The sequence below is a fragment of the Pan troglodytes genome, chromosome 15 (assembly GCF_028858775.2).
Source record: "Pan troglodytes isolate AG18354 chromosome 15, NHGRI_mPanTro3-v2.0_pri, whole genome shotgun sequence".
NCBI lineage: Eukaryota > Metazoa > Chordata > Mammalia > Primates > Hominidae > Pan > Pan troglodytes.
In genome coordinates, this window is record NC_072413.2 from 65,523,500 (window position 1) to 65,546,376 (window position 22,877).

The window sequence follows — 22,877 nt, forward strand, 5'->3', positions numbered from 1 at the left end:
TCAAAAAAAGGAGTAAACAGAAAGGACAAATGAAGTGGCAGAAATAAATCCAAATATATCGGTCACAGGGTGACATATATTGCAGCATTGATGTATGAAAATTTGGAAACATTCTAAATGTCCATCAACAGAGAGATGGATAAACATATTCAGTGTATTTGTACAGTGGAATACTACATTGCAATTAAAAATGAATCAAGTAGAACTACATTTGTAAGATCAGTAAATCTCAAAAATCAGCATTGAATAAAAAACATCTGAAGGATATATACAGCATCATACAGTTTGTGTACTTCTAAAAACCTTCAAAGACAGTACTAATTGTTGTTTCTCATCCCAGATCCATGCTCATGGATTTTATATATTTGGGGATAAGCATCTGATTTCAATTGAACAAAAGCTCTGCTGCTAAAAAAAAAAAAAAAAAAAAAAAAAAGTTGAAAACACTGTCTTAGATTACAACAGTTAGAACCATTTAATGGCTAACCTGGGGGTTGCAAAGTCAAATGCTTACAGGTAAGCTAGATAAGTGAAAAGAGCCAGGTGGATTCTGGGAGAACATGAGGGGACATGCTGAAGCCACTTATTGCCATAACAAAATGTAACCCAGGTATTTTTACTATATACAAATGAGGTAAAAATATAAAAACAACCAAGTGTAGGGTCAATGCCAGGGGGAAGGGGGTAAAATTGGAGAGAATTATGCAGGGCTTCAACTGTATCTGTCATGGTCCATTTCTTAAAGACAAACATCAGAAGCAGATGTGACAAAAATTAAGGGTTGACAAAGCCGAATGGTGGATATATGGTTTTTTGGGATTTTTTAAGACAAAGTGACAAGTGACAGGCAGATACATGTGTTTTTTGTTTTGTTTTTGTTTTTGTTTTTGAGACAAAGTTTCTCTCTTGTTGCCCCGGCTGGAGTGCAATGGCCCATTGCAACCTCCCCATCCCGGGTTCAAGCAATTCTCCTGCCTTAGCCTCCCGAGTAGCTGGGATTACAGGCGCGCGCCACCACGCCCAGCTAATTTTGTATTTTTGGTAGATATGGGGTTTCTCCATTTTGGTCAGGCTGGTCTTGAACTCCCAACCTCAGGTGATCCGCCCGCCTCAGCCTCCCAAAGTGCTGGGATTGCAGGCGTGAGCCACCGCGCCCAGGCAGCAGATACATGTTTTTAAAAAATTATTCTCATCAGGCATGGTGATGCGTGCCTGTAGTCCCAGTGACTTAGAGGCCAAGGTAGGAGGATCGCTTGAGCCAAGGACTTTGAGGCTGCAGTGAGCTGTGATCACACTACACTCCAGCCTGGGTGACACAGCAAAATCCTGTCTCAAAGGATATATATATATTTTTTCTCTACATGTTTCTGTTTGCCTAAAGTATTTCATAATAAATGTTTTAGACTGTGGCTGTCTACCCTATTCCTCAGGGGCCAACAGAGTGACTGGAAAGCCTTAACCACCTTATAAACACCATACCTTCTTTCTCTACAGCCCCTGGAGTCTGGGTAAACTGAACTTTCATAATATTGACACCTTCTTGTCTTCAAGTCTGTCTCTGATCCTCATGTAACCAGAATGTCTTCACATGGAAATGTTAGGGGTGCATAGTGTGATGAGTCAAGAAAGGGGAAAGGCATAGACACGGGAGGAACAACTGGGCATGTGGGAGGAAAGAGGGGAGAGACACAGATCTGGACTAGGGACCATGGGGTGGGAGACTTAAGAAAAGGGCTGGGACCTGAGTCCGACACTGGACCTCTTGGCAGGAAATCTTAAGGCCACAAACACCATGTTGGTCAATGTCAGGATTGTGTCTGTCCTCTGCAATCATCCCTAAACCAGTAAGACAGGTCCAGCAATTCATGAGATGCTTTCCCTAGCAGAGCCAAGACAAGTTATAGATCGCAGGAAGAGATGCCTTGGGTTTCTTAGGAGAGCTCCTGCTGGGGCCAAGAATCATGGCCAGTTGCTACATGCACTGGGAGGAGCCATGTCAGTTGAGTCTCTGGCCAGCCCTCCCACCCATCTGCTCCCCTACCTCTCTACCCAGCTGGCCCTGGGACATTACATGGGCTGATGACTGCAGGCTGCTCACTGCTGGCTATCCTGCAGGGTGAGCAAAGCCTGGGTGCTTCCCTGGGGGACCATCTCTGCTTAGGATCAGACCTGCCTGTGGGCTGCGGAGGCTTGGAAGAGTGCCCTTCTTCCTACCTTGACACAGTCTACTTGCACCTGACTCCCTCGTACAAAATTGTCATTCTAGTCAGGGAGTAATCTGTGCTAAAAAGAATTTTTTTAAAAAAGCAGAAACATCGAGGCTCTTAGATAATCCCTCACCTAAGGGAGAGAGAGCCGGATGAAGGGAGAGGAGAGTCGAGACTATGCCTTTGCTGTTACACCTCTGGGTCTGGTGTGCTATTGCCATGGTCACCCAGCCTCCCTGGGCCACCCCATTCTGGAGCCAGGTTAGCCATGGGTTCCCTTTTCTTCCAGTAGAGGAGGCTGAGGGAGTGGCTGATGACTTGAGATTCACATCTTGCCCTGCTTTGCTCACATCATTTTCCCTAGCTGTCTTTCTTGGCCTGCTAGAGAAGCCACAAAGGCTATTCAGACCAATTTAAAAATTGATACTGTTCTGAGAGGCCACATAAATGGATATTAAAATGTGATTCTTCCTTGGACTTTTTCATTCTTGCTAAACCTGTTTCTCAGTTATCCTATCAGAAAAGTGGGAGCATAGTATCTATCCACAAAAGAGCTTTGTAGGAATTATCATTATGAATACATGGCATCAATATTAGAACTAATACAAGGTTTTTCTTTACTCCCTATCTGCTTCTTTATGCCAAAAGGGCTTTGAGGGTATTAATAAAAGAAGAAATAGGCCAGGAGTGGTGGCTTATGCCTGTAATCCCAGCACTTTGGGAGGCCGAGGCGGGCAGATCACCTGAGGTCGGGAGTTTGAGACCAGCCTGACCAACATGGAGAAATCCCCCGTCTCTACTAAAAATACAAAATTAGCCAGGCATGGTGGTGCATGCCTGTAATCCCAGCTACTCTGGAGGTTGAGGCAGGAGAATCACTTGAAACCGGGAGGCAGAGGTTGCGGTGAGCCAAGATTGTGCCATTGCACTCCAGCTTGGGCGACAAGAGCAAAACTCTGTCTAAAAAAAAAAAAGAGAGAAGAAATAATGTGACAAAACATTATTCTTTTTGTAGCTTAAAAACTTCTAACTGAAGCAGCGTTTACCAAGTCCAGTTCCAGTGCAACCATGTGTACTTTCGCTCTGTCACAATCGCTTGCCAGTTTCACCAGCCAAGGTTTTGGAGTATAACTCAGTTTTCGATCTACCTACCAAAAATTTGTAGTTCAGAAATTTTTCTGAGTGGATAAATGGTTCTGTTCACTCCCCTTAAGCAAGAGAACAATGGATGTTGCTCCTTCCACCTCATATGGATTATACAGAGGCAGCAGTTCAGCTTAAGTGCCAGTTTCACAACATATGGGTAGCCCAGAAAAACATATCCTAAAATATCTCATACTTTGTGACAAGGCCAGGTACCATAAAAGAAGAATACAAGGATGAGTTGGAAGTATGTTGAAGTTTGCATAAAATCATCATGGAATGGGTCTTAGCAGGTCTTTGTGCTCACAGATCTGATTTGTTTTGGGAGAAGATGCCTTCTAGGGCTTTTATTCTGTGGGGTGTGTGTGTGTGTGTGTGTGTGTGTGTGTGTGTGTAAAAGAGATTTTTAATTTTTTTTTTTTTTTGAGACAGAGTCTCACTTTGTCACCTAGGCTGGAGTGCAATGGTGTGATCTCAGCTCACTGCAACCTCCGCCTCCCAGGTTCAAGAGATTCTCCTGCCTCAGCCTCCCGAGTAGCTGGGATTACAGGCACGTGCCACCACGCCCAGCTAATTTTTGTATTTTTAGTAGCGACGGGGTTTCACCATGTTGGCCAGGCTGGTCTTGAACTCCAGACCTCAAGCGATCCGCCTGCCTTGGCCTCCCAAAGTGCTGGGATTACAGGTGTGAGCCACTGCTCCCGGCCTTAAATTGCTTTTCTAACCCTCTATTTTTATTATAAGGCTGCCCTCCTGCTCACCATAGTATTTCTCAGGAACCATGTATGGATGAGTTCTGTAGTGCTCGTGAACCATTTGAGAAGGGGTGCTGATGGGGCTACGGCTCCAGGCTGCATCCCTGAAGGAGTCAGCTTTGTTTTGCATTCTGTGGCCAGGCTACTGTTTCTTACAATGTGGTCTGTGGACCACCACCTTCATCCACAAGCGCTTTCTTTACAAGCACTTTCTGGAGCTATGTCTCTGACTTGCTAAAGAAAAGCTCTGTGGGCAGAGCCCACGAATCTGCATGATGACAAGCCCACATGTGATTCTTACGCCCTTGAAAGTCTCTCCTGCAACTAACCTCTGCCATGGCCTTACCCCGGGCCCCATTCAGCTGTCTTTCTAGTGGATCCCTGGAGCCCCATGTGGCCCAGAGAGGTTCTGGGGTTGTGGGGTACAGTGGAGCCCACAGACAAGACTTGGAGCCCTTTCTCTTCCCAGCTCCGTATTTGTGTATTTTATGTATTTGGAAATAAGCATATGATTTTAATTGAACAAAAGATCTGTTGCTAAAAAAAAAAAAATTGAAAACCATTGTCTTTATATTTTTTATTTTTTGAGACAAAGTCTCACTCTGTTGCCCAAGCTGGAGTGCAGTGGCACCATCTCAGCTCACTGCTACCTCTGCCCCCGAGGCTCAAGCAATCCTCCCACCTTAGCCTCCCAAGTAGGTGGGACCACAGTTGCACACCACCATGCCTGGCTGATTTTTGTATTTTTAGTAGAGACAAGGTTTCAACATGTTGTCCAGGCTGGTCTCCAAGTCCTGAGCTCAAGTGATCCATCCGCCTCGGCCTCCCAAAGTGTTTGGATTACAGGCGTGCACCACCGCGCCCAGCCAAAACAATTGTCTTTGATAACAAGAGTTAGAACAATTTAATGGCTAAAACTGGAGGTTGCAAACTCAAATGTTTGCAGTTAATTTAGATAGATGAGACAATGAAGAGAGTGAGAGGTTCTAGGAAAACGTGAGGGGAAGGGCTAAAGCCACTTACTGCTATAGAAAATAGAAAATATAATGCTAATGTGGACAGATCTTTTGATTTTTTAAGAGAAGATGGAAACAAGATGTATATGGAATCTGGATTTTTATGTGACATGTGAGATTTGGATGTGAGAGGCAGTGTAGTATAGTGGCTGACAGAATGTACTCTGGAGCCAGTCTACTTGAGTTTGAATTCTGGCTTTGAATCTTAGTAACTGTGTGACCTTAGGCAAGTTACCTTACCTCTCTGTTTTAGTTTCCTGATCCACACAATAGGGATACTAACAGTACCTGCCTTCTGGGGTTGTTATGAAATGTAAATGAGTTAATGCATGTACAGTGCTTATGACAGTGGCCCTGTTTAGCTACATAAGTGTAGCCTAAATGTCCTACATGTATATACACACAGCCCTACACAGACCAAGTGGTCCTGTTTAGCTATATACATATAAGCTAAATGCCCACAACACAGTGTGAGTCTTATAGGACACTCTTTAAATTAATAGTGGGCAACCTCTGGCTTAAACCCATTCTTTCTGTAGGTGAATCCTAAGTAGTCTGATCATATAATCTATCACCTAAAGCAGGACACTCTGGAGAGAAAGTGAAAGGAGGCTGTATTACTAGTCATGCTGAGACAACAGGTGAGCATCACACTGTCCCGGCCAAACTGGTCTCCCTGCTCCTAAGTGCCATCTTTGTATAGGAAAAAAACCAACAAGCAGCTTTTACCTATAAATTTCTGAATGCCAAGCCGTGCACATGTACTTTACATGGGGCAGCTTGTGGAATCTTCACAACGATCCTAGGAGGTGTCATTATTATTATATATATATATATTTTTACTGATGAGGAAACTGAGGCACAGAGAGGTTAAGGAATTTGTCTAAAGCCACACTGTGGTGGAGTCAGTGAGGTTCCACTGCCTTACCTCTTAGCTGTGCCATTCTCTCCCATGGGTGCAAGGCAGCGGTAATAATGTTGAACCTTTCACGCCTGTAATCCCAGGACTTAGGGAGGCCGAGGCAGGCGAATCACATGAGGCCAGGAGTTTGAGACCAGCCTGACCAGCCTGCAGAAACCCCATCTCTACTAAAAATACCAAAATTAGCCAGGCGTGGTGGTGCACGTCTGTAATCACAGCTACTTGGGAGGCTGAGGCATGAGAATCGCTTGAACCTGGGAGGCGGGGGTTACAGTGAGCTGGGATTGGCTACTCCAGCCTGGGCGACACAGTGAGATTCTGTCTAAAAAAAAAAAAGAATGTTGAACCCTTTTCTCAAAGGGATCATTGAGACCCAGGATGGTGTGGCTCTTGGCTCAGGCCACTGCTTGGCACAGCAGGACTGTGCTGGGAGTACAGGAGAGTCCCAGGTGCTCCTGCCACCATGGGCTGGTATTTCACAGCGTGTGACAAGGAGCTGTACACTGGGGGTTAAATACCAGATTGGTGCCAAGTGCACTTCATCAGCTTGCTGCGGCCAGTTCTAGGGCAGCTTATGAGTCTTATGTGCAGCTGGTGAAAGTAGATCCCTGTCAGCCACCTAAACCTGACACCTCCTTGGCTGGCGTGTTACCCCAGACCCACACACTGAAAGGACAGCTGAGAAAATGGTCCTAGAGGACCCTGGAACAGCCAAATAAGGGTTCTATAGCACCAGCTTTGCAGAGCTCCAGGTGTGGCCTTTAAGCAAAGGTGAAGAAGAAAGATCTGCCCTCGTGAAAAGTGTTGATGCTGGGGCTAAAGTGTTCAGACATTAGTTTTAGAGAAAAAAGAATACTGCAACATAAAAGTGAATATGAAATGCTTTGAGTGTCAAGTGTCCTTGCAGCGTGGATAAGAAGGACTGGCTGGGTGCGGTGGCTCACACCTGTAATTCCAGCCCTTTGGGAGGCCGAGGCGGGCAGATCACGAGGTCAGGAGATCGAGACCATCTTGGCTAACACGGTGAAACCCCGTCTCTTCTAAAAATATAAAAAATTAGCTGGGCGTGGTGGCGGGTGCCTGTAGTCCCAGCTACTCGGGAGGCTAAGGCAGGAGAATGGCGGGAACCCGGGAGGCGGAGCTTGCAGTGAGCCGAGATCGCGCCACTGCACTCCAGCCTGGGCGACAGAGCAAGACTGTGTCTCAAAAAAAAAAAAAAAACAAAAAGAAGGACTGGGAGGGTCGGCAGTAATGAGGACCACATGGCAGTGACAGAGGGTGACCCAGGGCTGGGAGGATACCCCAGGGGAGACCCCAGGCTCTGAAAGGTGCCTTGCCATTCAATCTACTTCAGTGATAGCATGTGCATGGGATAGATAATAAAATCCGGAGGGGAAAAAATGCTCGCTGTGTTGTCAATAACAGCGATTTCTGGTTCTGACCAATGTCATTGACTTATCACTCTTGACCCAAATGGAAATACCTCCATGAGAGGTAAGACCCAAGTTTATCCTTTACTCCACCTTGGTCTCCATTTGCAAAAGAGCAAGACAAGTTTTTCCATCAGATGAAGTCAGAAAATATCAGCCAATCGTTTCAGAATGTCACAAATATGAATTATCATTTCCAATGGAAAGCCTATGCCTTCTTCTGAGCTACAGAGCAGATTAGTTAGGTCTCAGTAGTCCTGCTGAAGTGCAACCTAGGAAACTTATTGAGGGACCAGGGCCTTCCCATTCAGTATTTCATTTTATTCTTGAAAAAGAAAATGCTCCTCATCATTGCATTCATTAGATTATTTCTGTATGGGTAAAAAAAAACCCCCAAAACCCAACTCTGGCTGGCTTAAGCAAACGGGATTTATTAGAAGGATCCTGGGGCAGCTCACAGAACTGAAGGAACTATCCAGCAATCATGACTTGGTGAGGTTTGTGCACCTTCTCCAGGGCACCTCCCTGGCTCCAGCCTCTGATCTCTTGATTCCAGATTCCTGGAGAGAGAGAATCTGGCTGGCCCAGTTAGGTCTGGTGTCAAAGAGGGAAGGGTTATGCAGTACCAACACTGGGGGCCACCACTATGTATCAACCAACCCCCCACCACCAAGGAGAATTCCTTTTGCACTGGGCAACCACCCCTATAAACATAATATTGATTTATGCTGTGCTGTTATCTGCCCCGTGGCTGCATGGCAACTGTGTGAAGGTCAAGGAACTCCTCTGGGACAGGCCTGAGGACTGTTTGACTTAGGACAGTCCATCTGGCTCAAACCGATGCCTGAAACTGACCAGAACCAACCCACCCACTCAGCTTCCATCGAGAGGTTTCAGTAGTGTTACCGCAAGAGAGGAAGGAAAGAAGGGATGTGGGTATCCTTGGCTTGAACACGTGAATGCCTGTCAGAGGGGGCCCTATCCATGGGAGCACCAGGGCATTTTTGTCCCATATATGGGTTGTAAGTCTTGAGTTTTACTTGGGATCTTCGGATGAGCATAACTCTAACTCTCTGTCCAAGGGAATGTGCCCCGAAAGCATCTGTGTCTCCCCAATCCCAGAAAGGAGAAAAAAATGGATGAGGGAAGGCCACCCTGAGCAAAGAGGTCCCCCAGGTTCCCAAACATGAACTGCTGCTTCCATGTAACTTTCCTCTCACTGTCTAGCAGCAGGCTGGGGGGTCCTGCTCATCTACCTTTTAATTAAGGAAAGCAGAATTTCAGCTGAGAGATTGGGAAAGAGAGAAGGATTGATCAGTTCACTGGTAAATATCAGCTAGGGTCCAGGCTGAAGGGAGAAGGTTGAGTAGCCAGAGAAGAGGCCAAATCCTTAGAGAGGAGGTTGGGCTGGAACTTGGGAAGTGAGTGGCACTGGGCCTGTCCAGCCTCGTGGAAGGCGTGGCTGGGATGCAACGCCTCTGGGACATGTATGATGCATATGTGTTACTCTGGGACAAGGCAGGCTGGGGAAGGAAGCAGCAGCCCCAGCTAGGCTTGGCACATGGTGTTAGACACGAGAGCGGGATGCATGAATTTGCTCTGCTTCTGTGGGTCCTCCATGTGATGATGTCCAATTGGGCAGCACACAGTGGTGCCCTGGCAGGGGAAGAATGGGAGCTGACATCTAATGCACACTTCACTTGCCAAGCCATGAGCTTGAGAAGCTGCAAAGAGATGCCATGTAGGCTGTGGGCTCGTGAGCAGCTCTTTAGTCTTCAGCTTAGGTCTGGTCCCTGAAGAGTCTCCACGTACAAGAACTTCAGTCCCTTTGCTTGGGCCACTTGGTGTAATTTCCAGAATTTCCATGCTCCTCAGCCTTGAGTGACATGCCTCTACTGGCAGCAAGACAGAATTTTTACTTTTTAAAATTTTTTTTTGAGACAGGACCTTGCTGTGTCACCCAGGCTGGAGTGCAGTGGTGCCATCTCAGCTCACTACAGCCTCAACCTCCCAGGCTCAAGTGATCCGCCTGCCTCAGCCTCCTGAGTAGCTCGGACTACAGGCGCACACCGCCACGCCCAGCTAATTAAAAAAGAAAAATTTTAGTAGAGATGAGGTCTTGATATGTTGCCCAGGCTGGTCTTGAACTCCAGGGCTCAAGTGATCTTCCCGCCTTAGGCTCCCAAAGTGCTGGGATTACAGGCATGAGCCACTGTGCCCAGCTCGCAAGATAGAATTTTGAAAAATGTATCTTGAGCCTCTCTTTCTCTTTCTAGTTCTTTAAGATTCAAGAAATCAAATAAGGTGATAGCCCTGAAGCCCTTACAGGCAGAGGTGCCCTCGACTGTGGGTGAGGAGGTATTCATCCCCAACCAGTGAGATATTCTGAGTGGGGAGAAGTGTTCTCTATCGATGACACAGGGTGGGCCCTATGGGAGCAGCAGCATGGCCCCACCTTCGACCCAATGCTGAGAGGAAAGGGGCCTCAGGAAGGGGAGACTGAAGCCAGGACAGGGTGGGATGCTCAGGAAGAATGACAGTGGAGCTGCTGCCCTCCCCGGACACCCTCCATCAGGACAAAAGAGCTGGGCCTCCACTCCCTCAGTAGAGAGGACAGCAGCCACGGGCTCTTCACCTGCCCCATGAACTCAGGATTAGGGAGCTGAGAGTTGCCTTGAAAATCCTTACCCTGACACTCTTGAGCCACTTGAGATGGGCACTTGAAGTCTGGCCTGTGTGCAGTGTGTGCACAGTTCTCTAAAGTGGCCTTGATGCCGTGTTCACAGTAGGGACATGGCACCTACATCTCCCCTTTCTCTCTGGCCAAGCAGATGCAGGAGCTGGAGCAGAGGCTGCTGGAGGCAGAGCAGAGAGCAGAGAACGCCGAGACCCAGGTAACCAGGGGAGGGGATCGGCGGGAATATGCAGGGGAATGACCGTCAGCCCTTCCAGGCCCTTCCCACGGACACAGGTGGACACACACATCACCAGCAGTACTGTGTTATACCTGAACAAATGAGTGTGCGTGGAGCTTTCTGTGGGAGTAGAGTCTCTGGGTAACTATCAGTGTAGCAAGTGGGTATAGTAGTCCAAATAGGCTAGACTATGCTGTGGTAACAAATTAAGTCTGAAGTCTCAGTGGTTTATCACATTTAGTTCTCACTCATGGAACCTGTCCATTGAGGGTTAGCCAGTGATTCCGCTTCCACAGTCACTCAGGAATCCAGGTTAAAGGAGGCTTGCCTATCTTATAGCTGGACCACTTGGAATGCGCAGCCTTCTTGGTTGCCATGGCAAGGAAAGAAAGCTGAATGTATTTTTTATTAGAGATGGGGTCTTGCTATGTTGCCCAGGCTGGTCTCAAACTGCTGGGCTCAAGCTATCCACCCACCTCGGCCTCCCAAAGTGCTGGGATTACAGGCGTGAGCCACTGCACCTAGCCTTATTTATTTATTTTATTTTTTAAATAGAGACAGGATCTCACTATTTGCCCAGGCTGGTCTTGAACTCCTGGGGTTTAAGCAGTCCTCCTGCCTCAACCTCCCAAAGTGCTGGGATTACAGGTATGAGCCACCACACCCACCCTGCACCAGCTTTTAAATACTTAAGCCCAGCCGGGTGTGGCGGTATGCACCTATGGTCCCAGCTACTTGGGAGGATGAGGCGAGAGGATCTCTTGACATCAGGAGTTTGAATCTAGCCTGGGCAATATAGCAAGATCTTATCTGTTTAAAAAAAATTTTAAATAAATATATACATACATACATACTTGAGTCTAGAAATGATGCACCATTTCCACTTGGACCCCATTGGTTGGATCAATGACATGGCTCCATCTAGCTGCAGAAGGGTTGAGAAATATGGGTCAGCACATGGCTGTCCAGTGAACAGTAAATATCTCTACCACGGTGGGATTGGGACAGTTGCTCTCCTAGGCTGTTTGTCCTGCCCAACTCATTCCTCCTGGGATCCACAGAGGTCAGTGGCACAAGACCCAGCTGCTTTTTCCACTTATTGTCTCCTCTGCCCTCCTCTTACCTATCTCTCCATTACTAACTATGACCTAGAGTGGCCAAAATGAGTTTCTTCTTTGTCAGTCCTTCTTTTGCTCAGATTGGAACTTAATTGAATTAATTGGCTCAGACTGCCCTGGGTAAGGGCTGTGCCTGGGAGTCACAGCCTGGGGCATCAGAGGGTGTCCCATCCCACGTTACTGGCCACTGCACACCCCGTGTGAGTGATGGGAGACACTATGAGATCATTGTATTTTCAGGTGGGTGTCATGGAAGAGAAGGTAAAACTATCCAATCTGAAGAATGTGGACTCTGAGGGGAGCCTGCACCGGAAATACCAAGAATTGCTGAAAGCCATAAAGGGCAAAGATGAGCTCATCAGCCAGCTAGAGGCTCAGCTGGAGAAGCAGGTAAGGGCTCATGCACAAGGGAGCACCATGCCCTCTTCGACATCTGTACCGCTGGCCCCCAGCTTCCTGAGCTGTTCCGCTCAAGCCCTCTAGTGCTGGGGAACTCGCTCTCTCCTGAGCCTATTCTTTTATGTGAAAATTTAATTATAGGAAGGACTGTTCCTCCCACATCTGCTCATTAGAAGCCAGGCAGGGGATAGAGTAGAAAAAGGAGCTTGGAGGCAGACTGATCTGGGTGTGAAGCCCACCTCTAGCACCTGCTGCCTCTGACAGTGGGCAAAGTGTTTAAGTCACTGATTCTTATTTTACACATTTATAAAAGAAGGGTGGAAACACCTCATAGAGCTGCTGGGAGAGGCAACCTATGTGACCTGTGACTAGTGTCAGGCACGTGGTCAGTACTTGGTAAGGAGAACTTTTCTTTCTCCATTCTGGCCTTGTCGTGCCCTGCCAAGATGAGATACTTGATACTTGGCTGTAGTATGATCAGAGCTGCACAGAGCTGGATGGTGAGTCGTGGCCAGCTGGTTGCCCAAAGTTTCTCAGTGAAGCTGAAGAGGCAGAGACCAAAGTTGTTGCCTCCTCAGAAAACCAGGGTCTTCCCTTCTGAGCACATGGGAGCCCAGGAGAGGCCACTGCCCGGCATTTCAGCTCCACTCGGCACCTTTGCTCCTGAGAGGACTTCTGGAACATCTACCTGCCAGTTCCTGTGTCCTGCCTTCTCCCCTTCACAATCTCACCAACTCCATCCCAGTTCTATCCCTTTCCTCTGCCACTGGCCTTACCTACCCAGCTTTCCCCTCGTGCCAGAATGCCATCATTTCCAACTAAACACCCCACAGTCTGGACAGATGACTTTTAATTTCCTACACATGCCTTCTCCATGTAGGAGAAGCCGATCCTGGTGGTGCCTTCCAACCATCATGGGCAGATTCATGTTTACCCATCAGCATTAACCCAATAGGCCCTTAATGGAGGTGCCTTTGTATGCTGTGGAGTACCATGTGTTCCTGAAAATTGATGGAAGAATAGAATTTTGACACATGGAATCTCTGATCAATTCTTCCATTGATTTTAGACATACCTTCTCTTCCGAGTAGCTCATAGTTAGAAGTGGCAGCATCCTGGGGGTTGGTGGACAAAATGACTCTTGCTAAAGCTCCTTAGGTCAGAAAAAAGGTCATTTTACAATTGGAATCAGTAGGTCAGTCTCATAAAAGAAAAGGCACTGTTTTGTGAGTCAAGAGACCTGGTTTTAGTCCCAGCTGTGCCATGAATGGACAGAGGCAAGTCACTTCTTGCCATAGCCTTAGTTGCCACAGAAGCACAAAGACAATATCAAACCAGGTCAGTGTTGGCCGACTTTTTCTGTAAAGTCCAGGTAGTAACTATTTTATGTTTTGTGGGCCACAGGTCTCTGTTGCAACTGGTCAAAGCTGTTGTTGTAACATGGAAGCAGCCACAGATAATACGTAAATGAATGAGCATGGCTGTATTACAATGCAACTTTATTTACAAAAACAGGTCTGGGTGGGGGCAAGCAGGTGGAGGACTGGATGTGGCCTGAAGGCCATTGTTTGCCACACCTTAAACTAGATGACCTTTAAGGTCCTTCCAGCTCTGAAATACTGAGAGTCTGACGTTGTCTGATGCTGGGATTATAGGCATGAGCCACCAAGCCCAGCCAGGCTGCTCCTCTTTAGATGCCAACCTTTTCAATCATCTCCTCTTTTGACTACTTTGATGGAAATACCTCAGTTATCTGCAATTTTGCCTTATTTTTTTGTTTTTTAACTATAAAGGTAACACATGCTTATAGTTAAAAATAAAAAAAAAACGGCCAGAGGAGTATAAAATGACAAGTCACCTCTCTCTCCCTCCCCAGTCCTTGATTTCCACTCCTCACTATTAACTTTGCTTGCATATGGAGGCACAGCGTTCTCCTTCCATGTCAGGGATGTGCCACGTTTATTCAGCCAACCCCTTCGTGGTGAACACTTAAGACTATTTCCAGTTTTGAGTTTTTAAATTTTGTGTTACCTTATCAAATAATATTACAACAAACGATTTCTGCTCACTGGCTTTGCGAAGTCAGTGGCACGCACACTTGACCTTTCTTGGGGTTTCCCACCTCCTGTCAGTCACTCTCCTGGTGATTGTTGGGATTAACGGAAGGCCCTCTCTTTCTTGCAGAAGCAGATGAGGGCAGAGGAAGCAAAAACTGTTCAAGAAAAAGCTGCAAAGATCAAGGAATGGGTGACACTCAAGTTGGCAGAGGTGGGTTGGAAACTCATCTTGGAGGCCTGCCAGAGGCATGGCTGGGCCTGCCCTGACCCCCGGAGTTTCCTGCCCCCTACTGTCTGGGGTGCCTCAGCTGACCTTCATTCTGTCCAGCACTTGTTTTGCATTCAGCCTCCATGCCGAGACACCGTAGTTCACTTCCCCTTTCCTTTTGTCTTGGTTGGGTCTCCCTGGAGCTCCTGACTAGCTTGGTGCTGGATTTAAGTTTGCGAGAAGGAATGTGTCTCACTTCTGAAAAGCCCCCTCAGTTTCTTTCTAGGAAGCCCACACAGGCCAGTGTCCACTCTCTCCACTTTCTCTTTTATTTTTATTTATTTATTTATTTATTTATTTATTTATTTATTTATTGGAGACAGAGTCTCGCTCTCTCGCCCAGGCTGGAGTGTAGTGGCGCAATCTCGGCTTACCGCAACCTCCGCCTCCCGGGTTCAAGCAATTCTCGTGCCTCAGCCTCCCTGAGTAGCTGGGGTTACAGGCATGCACCACCATGCCCAGCTAATTTTTGTATTTTTAGTAGAGACAGGTTTCACCATGTTGGCCAGGCTGGTCTCGAACTCCTGACCTCAGGTGATTCACCCACCTTGGCCTCCCAAAGTGCTGGGATTAAAGGAGTGAACCACCGTGCCCTGCTACTTTCTCTTCCATCCTCTTCATTCTTTTTAACTATTTGTGTGTGTGTGGTAAAATATACATAAAATGTACCATTTAAGTGTACAATTCAGTGGCATTAAGTACATTCACAGTGTTGTGCAGCCATCACTGCTATCTATGTCTAAAATTTTTCCAAACAGAAACTCTGTACCCGCTAAACACTAACTTTCCATTCTCTCTTCCCCCATCCCCTGGTAACCTCTATTCCACTTTCCCTCTCTATCTATCCATTTTTGTAGTTTATCACGTGCTGTACCTTTATTTAGGAAACTCGGGACTTGAAGCTACAGTGCTATCACCAACAGACAGAAAACAACCTCCTTCTAAATAAAAGGAGTGGGAATTGCAGTTTGGAAAAGGATGAACATATATCTTTTTTTTTTTTTTTTTTTTTTTTTTTTTTGAGACGGAGTCTCGCTCTTGTATCCCAGGCTGGAGTGCAATGGCACAATATCAGCTCACTGCAACCTCTGCCTCCTGGGTTCAAGCAATTCTCCTGCCTCAGCCTCCTGAGTAGCTGGGATTACAGGCACACGCCACCACACCTGGCTAATTTTTGTACTTTTGATAGAGACGGGGTTTCGTTATGTTGGCCAGGCTAGTCTTGAACTCCTGACCTCAGGTGATCTGCCCGCCTCAGCCTCCCAAAGTGCTAGGATTACAGGTGTGAGCCACCACACCTGGCTGACAAACATACATCTTTTCCTCTGTCCTCACACAAGTGGTTCACACCTGCAGGAGGGTATCAGCTCATTTGGCCTCCTATCCCCTTCTTTGGATGTACATCTCAGGTCACCTGCTAGACTGCAAGTTCTTGGAGACAGAACTGATGCCTGGCTTACCTGCGTATTCTCACAGTCCCAACCCTTGCTAAAAGATACTCAGTAAAAGTGTGTTGGACTTAATTTAAAAGAAAATGCAGGCTGGGGGCAGTGGCTCACACCTGTAGTCCCAGCAGCACTTTGGGAGGCCTAGGCGAGTGGATTGCTCGACACTAGGAGTTTGAGACCAACCTGGCCAACATGGCAAAACCCTGTCTCTACAAAAAATACAAAAATTAGCCGGGCATAGTGGTGTGCACCTGCAGTCCCAGCTACTCGGGAGGCTGAGGTGGGAGGCTAAGGTGGGAGGATGGTTTGAGCCCTGGAGGCAGAGGTTGCAGTGAGCCAAGATTGCACCACTGCACTCCAGCCTGGGTGATAGAGCCAGACCTTGTCTCAGAAAAGAAAAGAATATGCAGCAGCCACGCTCAGTGGCACGTGCCTGTAATCCCAGCACTTTGGGAGGCTGAGGTGGGCAGATTGTTTGAGTCCAGGAGTTTGGGACCAGCCTGGGCAACATAGCGAGAGCTTGTCTCTACAAAAAAATAAACGAAATTAACTGGGCCTGGTGGTGTGTGTCTGTGGTCCCAGCTACTCAGGAGGCTGAGGTGGGAGGATCAGTTGGGCCTGGGAAGTCAAGGCTGCAGTGAGCCAAGATTGCTCCACTGCACTTCAGTCTGGCCAACAGAGTAAGACCCTGTGTCCAAAAAAAAAAAAAAAAAAAAAAGAATTGAAAAAATACGTCTAAACCTGTAGGCTGGGTGTCCTAAATCTTCATTTTTCTTTTTGCTCAGCTTGAGATGGAGAATCAGCATCTGAAAAGCCATAATCAGCGCCTGGTGGAGCAGGTGGGATCCCTTCAAGATGCGCTAGAAGGTAGGCAGGCCAGGGTGTGCAGGTGTGCAGTAGGTGTGTTTGGTGGGTATGGGGCTGAGCTACGGGAGCTCTCAATGTGACTGTTTTTACCCGAATCACAGCTATTCAGATAGCTCCTTCACGGAAGCTGCTGGTGCCCCCCCACGGAGCTGCAGAGCAGGATTCTGTCCCTTCAGAGCCGGGAATCCAGCCTATGGGCCAGGACAGTGGCTCCCAGGCCCAGGGTCTGAAGGCAGCTGTGCTTGCACCTTCCCCAGGTGCCCTGCAGAGCAAGGACTCTGTTTCTGAAGCAGCAAGCCCCTTGGAGGATTCTAGTTCCAGCACGGTCCATTCTGGGGAAACGGTAGAGGCCAAGCCCCTTCAACCTCATCTGGGAAGAGAGAGCCCTCCCCACCAGCCATGCATGAAGCTTCTTACCTTCAGATGTAGTTCAGCTTCCTGGGGTGAGGGTCTGGTTACTGCTCAGAGAGGGATGCTCCCTGGGACAAAGACCTCTGCCAGGGAAGGTGGTCCTGGCAGCAGTCTGACCCTACCAAAGGTGCGGGCTCCTGGCACCCCGCGGGACAGCATCCAGTTGGCCAAAAGGCACCACAGCCAGCCCCAGGTGGGCCATGGGCACTTTGGCCGTGTGGTGAACATTGAGACTGAGGCCTTCTCAGCCCTCCACCCCTCTGGCCTTCCTGAGCTGGAGTCCCGAGCTAGGTACCGGGAGGAACCAGAGAAGATGGAGATGGAGGAGCCACCCCCAGCAGGGAAGAATGAGGAAAGAGAGAGCCCGAAGGCCCTTGGAGCTGAGCTGGAGGAAGTGGAGCTGGGTAACAAGCCACCTACACCCCCGCTGCACCAGTTTTCATCCTGGGTAAGAGGCAACCTCCGGGCTGGGCAGAGGAGCAGCGCTAATGGCAAGAACACTGCTGGCTGAGCACAGCCATGCACTGAGCAGGAGAGGAGGCTGCTGGCATCCTCATGGTGGCCCTGGCAGGCAGGTACCATGGAGCCTGTGCAGACCACACAACCAGTGAGGGTCAGCGCTAGAATTCAGAATGATGTGAATGGCGGTTGGCTGTCATTTCCTGAGTGCTCACTGTGCACCATACATTGAGCTGGGTGCCCTGCATACCTTTTCTCATTTAATCTTTGTGAGTCTTTCAGGTGGTCTGGTATGATGGTCAAGAGCATAGGCCCCAGAAGCAAACCACTAGGGTTGAACTGTTAACTACGTGACCTTGGACATGTTACTGAACCTCTGTGCCTCAGCTTCCCTGTCTATAAAATGGGGATAATAGTACCTACTTTATAGGGTTGTTATGAAAGTACTTACAGTAGTGGTTCACAGTAGGTGGTAGGTAAGTGTTGGCTATTTTTCTTTCTTTGTTTTTCTTTTTCTTTTCTTTTTTTTTTTTTTTTGGGCGGGGGGAGCAGAGTTTCACTCTTACTGCCCAGGCTGGAGTGCAATAGCACGATCTTGGCTCACTGTAACCTCTGCCTCCTGAGTTCAATCAATTCTCCTGCCTCAGCCTCCCAAGTAGCTGGGATTACAGGCATGCCCCACCATGCCCAGCTAATTTTGTATTTTTAATAGAGACAGGGTTTCACCATGTTGGTCAGGCTGGCCTCAAACTCCTGACCTCAGGTGATCCACCCTCCTGGGCCTCCCAAAGTGCTGGGATTATAAGTATGAGCCACTGAGCCTGGCTTTTTTTTTTTTTTTTTTTTTTTTTTCGAGACAGAATCTTGCTCTGTCACCCAGGCTGAAGTGCAGTAGCACGGTCTCGGCTCACTGCAACCTCCGCCTCCCAGGTTCAAGTGGTACTCCCACCTCAGCCTCCCAAGTAGCTGGAATTACAGGTGTGTGCCACCATGCCCGGCTAACTGTTTTTTTTTTTTTTCTGAGACAGAGTCTTACTCTGTTGCCCAGGCTGGAGTGCAGTGGCACGATCTCAGCTCACTGCAAGCTCTGCCTCCCAGTTTCACACCATTTTCCTGCCTCAGCCTCCCAAGTAGCTGGGACCACAGGGGCCTGCCACCATGCCCGGCCAATTTTTTGTATTTTTAGTAGAGACGGGGTTTCACCATGTTAGCCAGGATGCTCTCGATCTCCTGACCTCGTGATCCGCCCGCCTCAGCCTCCCAAAGTGTAATTTTTATATTTTTAGTAGAGTCGGGGTTTCACCATGTTGGCCAGGCTAGTCTCAAAGTCCTGACCTCAAGTGATTCACCTGCCTAGGCCTCTCAAAGTGCTGGGATTATAGGCAACTGCGCCAGGCCAGCTTCCTTACTTGTAACATTGGATAAAATGTCTTGACGTCTGTCTGGTAGAAATACTTCAGAAGCAATGATCTGGTTGGTGGCCAAGGGTGGGGACACAGATGAAGCATGACTGGCCACACATCATTAATCTTTGCCAAGCTGGGCGATGGGCACGTGAGATCATTCTTTTTTTAATTGAGACAGGGTTTTACTCTATCGCCCAGGCTGGAGTGCAGTGGCGCAATATTGGCTCACTGCAACCTCTGCCTCCTGGGCTCAAGCAATCCTCCTACTTCAGCCTTCTAAGTAGCTGGGACTACAGGCATGCACCACCACGCCTGGCTAATTTTTGTATTTTTAGTAGAGACAGGGTTTCACTATGTTGGCCAGGCTGACATTTTTTTTTTCTTTTCCTTTTTTTTTTTGAGACAGAGTCTTGCTCAATCTTGCCCAGGCTGGAGTGCAATGGTGCAATCACGGCTCACTGCAGCCTCAACTTCCCGGGCTCAAGCAATTCTCCCACCTCAGCCTCCCGAGTAGCTGGCACTACAGGCATGCACCACCATGCCCAGCTATTTTTTAATTTTTTGTGGAGATGGGCTAACACTATGCCGTTGCCCTGGCTGGTCTCGAACTCCCAGGCTCAGGTGGTCCTCCCACCTTGACCTCCCAAAGTGCTGGGATTACGGGTGTGAGCCACTGTGTCTGGCCCTGTACCTGACATTTTCCATGATAAAAAGTTAAAATAAAAATGAGACAGGCTATAAAAATGACATTTCACAGGTCACTAGTGAAAATGGCATGTGGGTATTAAGGGCTTCGCACGGAGCCTGTGGGAAGGGCTCCTTTCCTTGCAAGGAGTAAGGTGTGGTTTCTCCCTTTTACAGGTCAGGAAACCACTGTTCCCCACAGACTTAGGTACTTGCCCAAGGTCATGTAGTAGTTAGTGAGGGAGCCAGGCTTTATTTATTTATTTACTTGAGAGACGGTGTCTTGCTCTGTCACTCAGGCTGGAGTGCAGTGGCACAATCACAGCCCACTGCAGCCTTGTACTCCTGGACTCAAGGGATCTTTCCACCCCAGCCTCCTGAGTAGCTGGGACTACAGGTGCACACCACCACACCTGGCTAATTTTTAAAATTTTTTGTAGGGATGGAGTATCCCTATGCTGCCCAGGCTGGTCTCAAACTCCTGGCCTCAAGTGATCCTCCTTTGTCAGCCATGAGAGCCACCTTACCTGGTCTGAGAGCCAGGCTTTAAATGTAGTTCGAGCTGCTTTGAAGCCCAGCTCTCACATTCCAGCTGTACTTCCTCTTAAGGGACATTGCCAGAGCTAATTTCAGTCTTTGATTCATGGGCAGACATCCCCTCCACAGATGCTGCTGGGGTGTGTAGCAGTACCATGGGGGACAGCTAAGCGTTGGCTCCTGGCAGCAGGAGGAATGAGGTCACTTGGGAGAGGGGGTGACATCAGGGTGGACTCACCCCACACCACTGCTCGGGAGAACTGTATTTCCAGCAGTACCTCCCAGGGCCTCCTTTTGAAATGCTGGTTCGAATCCGGGCTCAGTAGCTTATGCCTGTAATCCCAGCACTTTGGGAGGCTGAGGCAGGCAGATCACTTGAGGTCAGGAGTTCGAGACCAGCCTGGCCAACATGGCGAAACCCCATATCTACTAAAAATACAAAAATTATTTGGGCATGGTGGTGCACGCCTATAGTCCTGGCTGCTCGGGAGCCTGAGGCAGTAGAATCGCTTGAACCCAGGAGGCGGAGGTTGCAGTGAGCTGAGATTGCGCCACTGCACTCCAGCCTGGGCGACAGAGGAGAAGATCTCCAAAACAAAACAAAGAAATGCTGATTTCGGAGGCACACAGCCCTAGACTTTTGGGCTATATCCTTGGCAGTGACTGTTGATCAGCTTCTGGTTGTTTCAAGGACACCTGTAAGACTGGAGACCCAGTTGAGCCAAGAGTGGGGCACGTCAGGAAGACTAGGGGATGGAAAAGCACTGGTCCCCTGGGCTGCTGGCTCTCTTCTTGCTCTGGAGTCCAAATGCAGAGGTTGGGAGCGGGAAGTAGTCAGGCAAGGAATGTGCAGCTGCTACCAGAGAGAAGCGTTGCTCACTTTGCCATTTTGCCAAAATACAGCCATTCACTGTGATAGCTTAAGAGTAGGTCTTGAGCCGGGTACAGTGGCTCACACCTGTAATCCCAGCACTTTGGGAGGCAGAAGCAGGTAGATTGCTTGAACTCAGAAGTTCAAGACCAACCTGGGCAACACGGCGAAACCCCATCTCTACCAAAAAAGATACAAAAATTAGCTGAGCATGGTGGCACATGCCGGTAGTCCCAGCTACTCAGGAGGCTTAAGTGGAAGTTAAGTTTGAGCCCAGGGAGGTGAAGGTTGCCATGAGTCAAGATCTTGCCACTGTACTCCAGCCAGAGTGACAGAGCCAGACCCTGTCTTGAAAAAAAAAAAAAAAAGAGTGGGTCTTCTCTATCTGAACAGGTTAAGTGTATGTGTGTGAGAGAGAGGGTGGAGGAGGAGAGGAGGAATCGGGAGATGAGGAGTTATTGTCTCCTCTTATTCTGTATAGAAAGTATATCAGATGACGTTCTCCCCAGGAACCTCAGCTGAACTCTGGTGATGAAGGTATTAAGGGGATTAAGGTATTAAGGGGCAGCGTCAGGTCTTCCCACAGAACCTCCCTGCCCCCAGCTAGGCCCCAAGGACCCAAGAATCAGCCAAAAGAATGTAAGGAGATCTCATCCTGTTTGCAATCCCCTTTGTAACTTGCTCCTGGGGAAAACAAGACACAATGCTAGCTCCTTCCCAGGCCCCTGAGGCATGATCACTCGTGTTCCGGGGAGAGCTTAAGAAATCACAGTGGCCAGACAGCCCAGCCTCTCTCTCTCCCAGGCAGGACCAATGGGGCAGTAACCATCTGGGGAGGGCGGGGGGGAATGAAATGTCAGAGAACATTTCTCAATCTGACAGTGTGAGAAATACTTATGTATCTTAGAGTTTGGAAAGCCCTTTTTTCAGTTAATCCTTAAAACAACCTTGTGAGTTAGGCATTAGATAACCTTTTGTCAAACAGTCATAGGTTTCGTTTTACCTAAATCCTTCAAACTTCAGTTTCATTTCCTCTGCAAAGTTAGAGGCTTGTCCTTGGTTAAATTCCATGACCACTCTGGGCAGAAATAATCCTTTTTATGCCGAATTTTACTTGGGCCCGGTGTATCTGCCCTACACGAGCACAGAAACTCCCTGCCCTGCTGCAGGGCCCTCCTTGGCCTCCTTCCTCACCACCCCTCTGTCTCCTGCCGCCCCTCCAGTGATCTCAGCGTCTCATGGCAGCACTCATCAGCTCTGCCCTCTCTCCTCCCAGTTGTCCCAGGGCTGCTGCTCCCCTCTGGGATGACACCCCGATAGGCACCCACCTCCCTTCCAATGCCATCACCTAGCCCATCTGACCCCACCAGGTGACAGCACATCTAGCTACCTCCCTGAGCCAACAGGGCATTCCTCCAAAGGCTGGTCAACCTTCCCTCGTCAGCCTTGGTGACTCACGTCACCTTTGTTTTCCTTTAGGCTCAGTGGAGCAAACAGATCCAGAAGGTGCAGGGAACCCTGTGGGTTGTTTATGAGCAGTCAGGGCCATTAGGAAAAGCTCCTTTGGCCTGTGGCCTACTTCAGACCCAGGGGTCCCCTCAGGACGGGCATTCTCCCAGTGTCTTCTGCATGGGGGTGCTGGAGTCCTATTGGGCTAAATAGGCTTTGTAGATTGGCCCTGAAGCCTAGCCATGATATGCCATTATTCCTGCAGGGGAAAAAACGTGCCCTAAGTTCCCACATATGTTCATCACAGCACTACTCACAATAGCAAAGACATGGAATCAACCCAATGCCCATCAATGGTAGACTGGATAAAGAAAATGTGGTACATATACACCATGAAATACTGTGCAGCCATAAACAGGAATGAGGTCATGTCCTTTGCAGGGACATAAATGGAGCTGGAAGTCATTATCTTCAGCAAACTAACGTAGGAACAGAAAACCAAACATTGCATGTTC

The 22,877-nt window shown here is 48.3% G+C and overlaps 1 protein-coding gene across 8 annotated transcripts in view; it reads left to right on the plus strand.

Annotated features, from left to right (window-relative positions):
* The window catches only part of PLEKHH1 (pleckstrin homology, MyTH4 and FERM domain containing H1), a 65,531-nt gene that overhangs the window by 12,236 nt on the left and 30,418 nt on the right, over nt 1-22,877 (plus strand). For all 8 annotated transcript variants that reach the window (XR_008539026.2, XR_001709436.3, XR_008539028.2 and 5 more), the window contains exons 3-7: nt 10,305-10,367; nt 11,747-11,896; nt 14,090-14,173; nt 16,464-16,545; nt 16,647-17,404. Coding sequence is in view for 5 of the 8 variants with exons in the window: in XM_016926941.4 (XP_016782430.2) it covers nt 10,305-10,367; nt 11,747-11,896; nt 14,090-14,173; nt 16,464-16,545; nt 16,647-17,404 (1,137 nt within the window). In the remaining 3 variants the exon portion in view is untranslated. The remainder of the gene's footprint in view (nt 1-10,304; nt 10,368-11,746; nt 11,897-14,089; nt 14,174-16,463; nt 16,546-16,646; nt 17,405-22,877) is intronic.